The sequence below is a fragment of the Limulus polyphemus genome, unplaced genomic scaffold, assembly GCF_000517525.1.
Source record: "Limulus polyphemus unplaced genomic scaffold, Limulus_polyphemus-2.1.2 Scaffold228, whole genome shotgun sequence".
Classification (NCBI taxonomy): domain Eukaryota; kingdom Metazoa; phylum Arthropoda; class Merostomata; order Xiphosura; family Limulidae; genus Limulus; species Limulus polyphemus.
In genome coordinates this window covers 580791-591630 of record NW_013665838.1, presented here as the reverse complement: position 1 = coordinate 591630, position 10840 = coordinate 580791, and the positions used below count along the sequence as shown (strand labels likewise).

General features: G+C 30.0%; 1 protein-coding gene across 1 annotated transcript in view; it reads right to left on the bottom strand.

Annotated features, from left to right (window-relative positions):
- Nucleotides 1-5313: 5313 nt before the first annotated feature.
- The window catches only part of LOC106478579 (synaptogenesis protein syg-1-like), a 155264-nt gene continuing 149737 nt past the window's right edge, over nt 5314-10840 (bottom strand). The window contains exons 9-10 of the mRNA XM_022382194.1: nt 7501-7663; nt 5314-5341 (exon numbers count right to left, since the gene is read on the bottom strand). Of these exons, the coding sequence (XP_022237902.1) occupies nt 5314-5341; nt 7501-7663 (191 nt within the window). The remainder of the gene's footprint in view (nt 5342-7500; nt 7664-10840) is intronic.

Here is a 10840-nt window from a genome sequence, read left to right as displayed (position 1 = left end):
TGCATTTTACATTTACAAAATGTTTTCTTTTATTACTTATTAAGAAAATAATGTGTGCTCTGTTAATTTGTTGAGCAACTGATCTTTGGATTGATAGCTAAATGTGTGTATATTAGTTCTCTCTCTCCTTTTATGAAGCTAAATGAAGCTTACCGACAAATGATTATCTTATATTTAAATTTCAATTATTCTATAGCTTTACTTAATTTAATTTTAATATGTATTAAGTCTTTCACTACTACGGAAAAACTTTCCTTTCCAAAAGTCGCTTACCCATATAAAGAAAAAACAGAGTATATGCTAGAATATACTATTATTACGTTGTGCTGGAACTATAAAAATCATTATACTAGCACTAGATGCCGATATTTTAATTAAAAATGTATATTACGCTACGCAAATTGCTGTAAGAAATAAGTTACATAATGTTTTTTATTTTTGTTGCTGTTTGTTCTGATTCTTGTAAACAAATGCATACAATTAATTTCATAATTAACTGATATACCTAAAGATTGTAACTTTTATTTTCTTCTTGTAGACTTTTTGCAATTACTATGATATGTTTACCGAAATATAATGTAATCGCTTCAGTTTTATATATGCAATTGAAAATAAGTACAAATTAAGTTCATAATGGTCTGTAGACGAATTGTATTGTAGGAATTAACATTTATTTTAGGCTCTTTTTGTTTGTCTACGCATAACATTTTTAAAGAACTGCTAATTTCAGAGAATAGGATTGAAAATGTATACAACATTATCCACTATGTTTTTTAATACAGCTTTATATTAAACTTCTTATCAAACACAACACAGCTAAGAGTGTTGTACCTAAGTATGCAATCAGTTGAAGGAAGTTAATCGTAATGTTGCTGTACTTATAACGGAAATATGGAGAACAGATACTTCCTGTCTACAATATAGGTTTAATTTCCTTTCTCAGAAATTTTGATTATATATTTCTTTCGGAAATGCATTCAGTAAGTTTCTTTAGAAATAATATCTAGAATAGAAATCAAGTATAATGTTTCACTCTAACTTTGTAATATCGAAAGTTATACATTTTATTTAAAAAATAATACCGACCAGATTGTATTTAATTATTTATTGCTTAAATAGATAGTAATTTCCAAGCTTTTGTAAAACGTAATGTAATGGAGAGTATTTTTTATGGTGAAAGTATTAAAATAAACAGAAATCACATATATAAATACAAACTTCTATTTGTCTAGCTTTATGTTTTCTAAATAATCTCCATAATCATAATGTGAATTCCAGACAAGTAAAACGTAATATAAAATGACTAAATTCATTGCTCATGCCCATTTAATTCCATCAAAACAAACATTAATTCCTTCAAATCAAATGTACAATTCACTGTAAACGAATACTCTGGATTTGAATTCATCTTTCAACAAATGAAACAATAAGATAACGAAAAACACGTCTTGCCTTTTGCGAAAGAGCAAGGGGATGAATATATGCAATCTCAGTTGGAGCAGAAAGCCTGTAACATGCGTCTTTTCGTAACGAAGATCCTTCTAGTAGAGATGAACTTCCATAAATAGTCTCCACTGGACTAATTAAACTTATAGACCTCTCCGTCATTTCGTCTTCTTCAGCATTCTTAAAACCAGACTCTGAAATTTGTTTTTTCTTTATATAAACACTCAAGAAAACGTACGTCAAAACTACAGGTTCCAAATGCATCTTAGGTTATTTTTACGACTAAAATATCTACTTCAGAATCATATATATATATGTATTTGGGAAAACAAATGCTCAAGTTATAAAAACAACTAAAAAAAACATATACAATTATTATTACTCATGTAGACTTGAGGTTACAGATATAATTACATTTACATTTTCATAATCAAATAGAGTAATTTATAAATTCCAGAAAATATATTTGAAACTTCCTGTTGATGTATGTAGGTCCTGTAATATATACAGCAGACCTTAAAGCCATAATTATTTTATACCACGGAACAACTGCTTACCTCTTTAAATTTCAACAAACGCATAGAAATTTAATTTGTAGCATATTGGAACAAAATCATTATATTTGATTAAATTGATTACTTTCAAAGCTACTATAGAGTATTTTAAGATAGGTTTGGGTTTGCAAATACTCTCAATTCAATTTTCATTCCAATATCAGGTAATTATCCAATATGTTTGCTTAACGAAGAATAATTCAAGATAAAAAATCGTCAAAGATATGAGAAACAATTTGTTTCCATTTATTCAATATATTTAAGATATAAGTACCAAATCAGTAGATGTCAGGATATAAGTACCAACTCAGTAGATGTCAGGATATAAGTACCAACTCAGTAGATGTCAGGAAATAAGTACCAACTCAGTAGATGTCAGGAAATAAGTACTAACTCAGTAGATGTCAGGAAATAAGTACCAACTCAGTAGATGTCAGGATATAAGTACCAACTCAGTAGATGTCAGGATATAAGTACCAACTCAGTAGATGTCAGGATATAAGTACCAACTCAGTAGATGTCAGGAAATAAGTACCAACTCAGTAGATGTCAGGATATAAGTACCAACTCAGTAGATGTCAGGATATAAGTACCAACTCAGTAGATGTCAGGAAATAAGTACCAATTCAGTAGATGTCAGGATATAAGTACCAACTTAGTAGATGTCAGGAAATAAGTACCAACTCAGTAGATGTCAGGAAATAAGTACCAACTCAGTAGATGTCAGGAAATAAGTATCAACTCAGTAGATGTCAGGAAAATAGTTTCACGTTTAAAAATCAGTTTAACATGAGCAGTTCACGCTTAAATTTATTGATAGAAAGGGAGAAATTAGACATATAGCCTAAAGGCCCAAAACCAGTTCAGTGTTACTTTAAAACTGTTTAATGATAAGTTATTCTTTATATTCTGAAATATTTCCCGACATTTACCGTTTGGTAAGAATTCACCCAAAATGTCAGTTATATTTTATTTCTTGAATTTCAGGTTCATATGGGTTAAAGTTAGAATACGTGAAAGTGCTAATTGATTATTTCCCAGGTGATTATACTCATTGACAATGAAATAACATATATATTACGTTTTGTTTCCATATGATGGGATCTAGTTTTTTCTTTCCAATGAATACCTTAATGTTCCTTTAATGAGTGATTTTTTCTTTTCCTATATAATCATTTTGTAATAGATATTGGGGTGTATTCAGTGTCAGATAGCTATCTATTTTATGCGTATAACTATTAAGCGGTAACCAAGAATGTTTCTATTTATCTTAATTAATATTATCCGCTTCTGCTCTGCAGAACCAATTGCTGTTGATTTCGTATGATGTCTCAGTGCCAAAGAATAAGAAATATCGCATGATAGAGATAATGGATTTTTAAAACGCCCATACACAGATACACAAAACTCAACAACAACAGAGTATTGTGGTGTCAACAGCGTGATTAAGAAGTGTAATCTTAAAGTTCGTACGCGTAACATACTTTTAAATAAAACTATTTGGTCTTCATAGCTAACAACTTATTTTGAGATATTTGATTACCCATATATGTTGTAAACTTATGGTTTCTTTTAAATCTACGAGTGTCACTTTGAGACATCATAAATGTTATCGATTGGTAATTGTAGCTTCTATACACATGAAAATATATTAATGTTTCATGATGATTCAGTTTCATAAGAAACAATATATGTACGAGAAAATGTACTAAGCCTAACAGTAGCTTCTGTTTATCAAACCGTTTAAAAAGAATATATATATATATATATATAAACACGCATACATGTTTCTCAAGCACAAAGTAATTATGTCCAAAATTCATATATTTGAATTTCTGAATTCCATTCAAATGCTTGTTAGATTTTTTTGCTGCTAAATTCGTCTAATATCAAATATTTACCCCAAAATAGAACATGACAGAATGATTAGTCATTAACTCTGTAGGTATATTCATATTATGTTTTGATCAAAATATGAACATAAGATAGATTTCGTAGAGATAACTTTGTTATAAACAAAAAAGCAAGAAGTTATATCTATAAGTTACTTTTAATTCAGCATTATTACCGTGCCGACAAAGAAAAGACATCTTAGTATATGACAGCCAATTTGTATTCACGCTTCATCGTTTTGCAACAAAAACTAACTGCCACAAAATATCTATAACCTGCGCTGTTGGATACTATACTTTTTTGTCATGAGCAAAAAGATATTTTTTAATTAATGAAAGTTGCCGAAACATGTCTTACGAGAATATTGAAAATCGTTTAGATTTTAATAATACTTTTTTTTATTTTTAAGTACTGTAAATCTACTGAGGAAGTTTTTCATGAAACTGGAAAAAAAGACGAATAAACAAAAGGTTTATTTCTATAAATTATATTTGCATATTCTTTACCCTATAACATAGTCGCACATCAATTTAAGTGTGCGTAGGTATTTTATTAATTTACCTTGAAAACTTAATCTGCCGAGAGACTGTGCTGGAATTATATCAGGTCCTTTATCATCTATTTCACTCAAATCGCTTGCTTCCTTCCACAGTGGTGTTTGAGACCTAATAGAACCGAACATTAATCTATGGCTAGAGAACTGAGGTTTGCAACTGTAATAAATTGTAAACGGTTATTTACTAGGCATATTACTTCAAGTACACCATTAAGTTTTTTTAACTTACATTAAAACGTAAGCTGAAGGAAGTACTCAATCAAAATATTGACTAAGTTGAAGTTATCGAGAGTTTGATTTATATTTGTACCAAAAAGTAAGCCAAGTTAGAAAGATGTACTTATGACAGTTTTACGAGATTAACAGATAAGTTATATATAAAAACATAAATGTTTATATGTACGTTCTCAATGAACTGTAACATTGTTGAACCAGTAATATATCTCTTTATCAGAAGAATATTACAATACCAAACAATATTGTATTTTTTATAAAACACTAATAAAAATAATATTAATTAACACTCCAGTTAATAACAATAATATATTCATAACATCTTTATGTACCATTTTGTAATTTATTACATTATTGTAAAAGTCAGTATTAAAGATATATAAGTCGTTATATACATAAGTTTATTTTCAAACCACTGAGAGTGGGATTTGTATAGTAATTAGTATTTTTATTTATGAACAGAAATGTTCATAATAATAATCTACATCATGTATTGATCGGCAGGTAAAACAATAGTTAATGTTAACATACATTGGGTTTTTAACCGAAATTGAGATTCTGATATTTATGGTGACAAATGATCATAATTAGTCTTTCAGTAGTTTACAAATATATCTGCCAACTTACTTATCAGGGAGCGTTCTTCTCGTCTGACCACCTTGAAAAGTAAGAACAAAATGAAAAATGACCATCTTTTCTTCAATGAGATTTTCTACGTTATACGGAAATCATAAAGGCACAAACGGGTTTAATCTATTGCTTCCGAGTAAAACTAAATGACGGCTTTCGTCCTACTATCTTCAATATGTTTTACTATTTATCAGAACTAAAAACAAAGTATATAAAAGACATACTCTTCGCCCATATTGATTTTCTTCGTTTCCTTATGTTAAAAAAGTTCTAAAATAAATAGATTAAGTGTTTTGTTCAATTTATATCATTTTCAATTCTTTCAATACAAATTGTTCAGTTAAAAAGTTTATGTTGTTAATAACCACATTTCTACAGAGTTTTGTATTGCATACTTTTTGTTATTTTCCTTAAGGTTTATTTATTTTGCTGTTGGACCACACTTCTACTGTTTTCCCAACGAATATTTAGACTGACCGTCTAGAGGATGAGCACGTTAAGTGTTGATTTTCGATCCCTCGATCTGGAGATTGCGAGTCGAGTGCCCTAACCACCAGGTTATGCCAGAAACCAAGGGTTAAGGTTTCAATGTTTATTAGTAAACTACAGTATGGCAACCACACTGCTACTGTAAATAATCCGCAGGACACCTTTTGTAATATATCTCCTTACCGTTTAAAGTAATTCACAGTAAAGTTTAAATCCACACTAGCGGAACTATATCATATTCATATGAATACTAGTTTCGACATTTCACGTCTTCTTCAGTTTAACGTTGGACATTTCGTGTGGATTTCAACTCTATTAACACATTCTTCTTATAATAATCAATCTTAACGAAGAAATTATGCTTTTTTTAAGCTTTCTGTATTAGCAGATTCGGGATAAAATCATTAATGGAAGACACATTACTTATTTAGACTGAACTGTTTCGTGAAGGTATAAAACTTGTTGGTTCTATCTGGCAAAGTATGGAATTTTTTTTTGGAGAGAATGGTATTAAACAACTCATGATAGATACTTTTTTATGAATCTTTGTAGGGCTAAGCCAAGCTGAAATAAGTCGTTGTACAGCAAACCAGAAAGTTTATGTGACACTCGAAGTTATTTCTTTAAAATCACAGTTATTTTTATTAACGTCTTAAAGGTTGGAAATACAATTGTATTATGCGAATTGTTCTTACGAAATAACTTTGCTTTTAAAGAGGACATTATTAGTTAAGGGGTTGAAACCAAACGAACTATAAATGGGTGTTTGGCATTATTTAGTTTCATTTTTAACGCTGCGTCAGTAATTAAAGGAAAGCAATAAACGGTTATAAGATATTCAGTATTGTATTTGACTTGGATGGTATTAAATGAAACGCTTTTTATATATTTTGTTTTATATACAGGTAATGCTTACAAAGAAAATATTATATTTGTTATGAGAGTGACTTTTGAATATTTGTCCTCTCCAGTTTCGATGATTCGCAGTATTGTAAGTACTACATTAATAACAGTTCATAACAAACTTCTTGACATTATCAAAGAGTCTTTGAACGTCCACCTTTTTCACATACATCTAATGAACCTTCTGGGTGAACGAGTAAAAAGAGGTTTATTACCTTTAGTCAGTTACAAATGCCATCACTTAGCCTTCTGTTTTATTTTGGTAATTCTGGTATATCACTTTTTATAAAACAACATAATGTCTTTAATGAATCCGTTTACGTATCTTACTTAAAAAGTGATAAATATTTGAATCTACTGTTGTATAGAGTGACATTTTGACTCAAACGGAGCATATAGTTCTGACATATCTGATCATGCGCAATTGAAACAATAAATATTCATATACAAATGTTTATCGATTTTAATGGCAACCGATTACATCTCAAGTGAGTTAAGTGAAGGCAATATATCATGCAACTATCTAAAAATATGTTTACGTGTTTATTCAAGAGAAAGAAATGATTTCAGTAATTGACAAAAAGCGAAATAGAAAATAATATGCATACATATATACATCTTCATAAATATTATATAATTTGAGAACTTGTAACCTTTCTTATATTCCTCTATTTTTGTCAACAGTTATCAATGTTTTAACTGTAGCTTTAGGATGTTTAGCCGTTACAACAGACATAATACTGTTAACGATCCATTTCATGAAAATATTCAATTAAAAAGGTTTACAAATCTTACCCTTGACATTTCTTCACAATGACTGTGGACTCACCTTTCGTACTGCGTATGTTTCTGAACTTCATGAGAACCACCACCACAACAGCCACGATGATTAAAACAGACACAAGTGTTACAAGAGCAAGTAACATGGGTCGAAAAACGACTGATTCGTCTTCTGTTCCTAAAAAACGTCAGAATAAAAAACAAACAAACGAAGAAAATAGGATATTTTAATATAGATTGTTTTGAAACTATAAATACACAAGTGTATCCTAGAATTCACATGTATTACGGAAAACAGCAAAACACCTCATTTGAAAGAAAAAATACACATTAATAAGAAAATAGTCAAATAAAGAACGTGTTTCAAGAAGAAAATTATACGAAGTGCTAAATGCGCATGGTCGTCCATAATTTTGAATTGATAGATTAGAGGGAACAAGCTAGTCAACAGTACTCACCACTATCTCAATGGCTACTATTATCTGAACGAACATAGGGATTTGGCCATTAATTAACACTGCTTTCCCTTTTTAATTTTTTCTTGTGAGTCTAATTTTAATGTACCTAGATTAATTGTGGTTATGATCATTTATTACTTAGAATATATTGTTTTAGCTAGAACGTGAATAAAATTGAATCTGGCCTCAAAGTGGGTCGTGCACAGGCAAACATTCTTATTCTCCCGATTGTTTGTTTGTGGAATTTCGTGCAAAACTATTTTAGGGCTATTTACTTCAGCTGTCCCTAATTTTGAATTGAGACACTAGAGGGAAGGCAAACTAATCAATATCATACACCTCCAAATATTGGGTTACTATTTTATCAATGAATAGTGGGAACGACCGTCACACGTTCGGTGATGGTTTTTAATTCCGCAACCTGGAGATTGCCACGCCAGATATCATTCCCTACGAAATAATAATAAAACAATTTTAATGGAAATTATTTCCATATTGCACATAACTATATATTCACTGATGCGTTTCTTCTCTTTTAGCTGTTTCCATTAGCAAACAATCATTTGTGAGAACATAGAATATAAATATTTGATATTTTAAATCATTTTCTAAGAATCTTCTCTAGTTGATTTTCTTAAAATAATCTAAAACTCTTATGATACGACATACCCTATTAGGCTTCTGAACCATAAAAGAGGTAGAGAATAAATAATAAACAGAAACTCACATTTTTTTTTAATTTGATAAACATTTATACTTAGTAAACAAAAGTAACGCTATAATTACAGATTCTCTTATGAAAATAAAGAATTATTTATAAATAAATGGAGTATCGCTACTGCAAATAGAAAATCGTGTTAATTTGATTGTTTAAGACATTTTTTGTAAAATATTTTAGGAAAAAACTAAAGAAGGATCTGCGGCAAGTTTCGGAATTACAACACAAATATCCGAGGTTCGATTTCCCGCGGTGTACAGAGTGCAGGTAGCCCATTCCACTAAGAAAAACAACAACAACAACAACATATTTTTTCCTATTATGTTGTATCACTCATTCATGATGGAGATGGAAAATCTATAGCACTTTTATTCGTTAACATGTTTTCATATTGTTGTTGAATCTGACCCAAAAGAATTCTTTCAACCATTTTTAAGTTGTGTAGCATTAGACATATTAAATAAACAACTACACTATATTATCAAAATTATTAGACAGTGTACTTTGAAAGAGAAACGTGCTGATGGTTACTGCCTTATTTGAACAAGGATTGAATAGAATATTCTAGATTAAGCACGTTCAGTGGTGTTTCGTTTCTTAAATGTCATAACTACTGCGGGTTTTGGCTTGATTATATTGGCTAAAATACTTTGAAATATAAATACCAATGTTGTACCAGCTAATAGTGGCTGTCAGAAGTCCTTTACTTCTTATATCTTGATATCAACTAGTTAGTTGCCTGTTTTTATTACTATTTGTATGCTGAGTTTTTTAAATTGTTACTAGGTTAGGTCATATTGTTAGCACATATACGTAAGCATATAGTTGACAACATATTTAGACTGGTCTCGTTAGTTGTTTAATTTTAAATTGCTACAATGTTATGTTATGTTTAAGCACAAGAGGGTAAAATATTATTTAAGAAACTAATTTAGAGAGTATGCATTTTTTATTTCTTAACATTTTATGACATTGATAAAAGCAAGGATCCAGTGTTTCAAAATTTATTTTAATGAAATCATATTTTGACAAAATACGGTAGAGATAAGTTACAATCTTTTACAAGGTCGCATTTATGTAACAGTGATTACTATACAAATCCGCAAGTTGAATATATAGTTATGCTTGCTAAACAATCACAGATAGTAGACTTTTCGATTAAATCAGCCTTACATAAACATGAAGAGCTACATAACTTGTTACTCCCTTATATTTATCAGGCAGGCGGTTGCACTGCCTATGTAGGGATGGCTCGGATTATTAATCGAAATGGTATTTTAAATACCTCCTCAATAGGTTATCATAACCTTACAATACTATACAGTGTATCATTGTATAACAGTATCTATTTAATGAATGAGTCACAAGTTCTGAGAATGTCTGTAAATATCATAGCAAAAGGTTTACATATTTCGTTCTTCTTTCTTCTGCTTCTTTTTTATTATGTGATAACTTACAAACCAAGTTAATGGTGTCAACCACTTTCACTGAGGTAATATAGTTTAAATGGAGTATCCGCTTTTATAAGTATTATTAACTAGTAGTAATTAAAAAAAGAAGAGGGAAATCCTCAATAACCGCGGCATTTGAAATTATTTTAGGCAAGATTAAAGTAAATTAATCTAGGAAATCTTTTTTCCTTTTTGTTAGCTATATTTCTGTGTGCCAGCAATACCAAGCGTAGGGCGCCCGTATATCTGATTCGATTTTATTACTCATCGGGATATCTAAAGCCTACCCTCAAATTGAAATTCTTTTAGGCAGGATTAAAATAAATTAACCTATGATACCTTGGGTGTGATCAAATACATCAATTGAAAGACTTTGATCTCCTGGGTCCAAAACTGTAATTATATCTCAAATCGGTCAAGAAATGTAGGAGTCATGAGCTAAAATTTTGTACTTGAAACATAATAATCTAATGAAAAGCATCATTCCCCGTTTTCCCTTGAAGAAGAAAGGTCCACATTTGGAAAACGGTCGGGTTATAGGATTTTTTATCATTTTCTAACCTTAAATATCTTGTGTGAAAATATCTTAGGTGTGAAAAAAAAGGTGCAGCTAAAAAGGATTGAGCGTGCGACTTAAAAGAATGAAATCAAAATTGCCGGTCAAACTGGTAGCTATGCTTTTTGCATTGATAATAAATTTATTTGCTGTAAACTTCTTATCAATGATA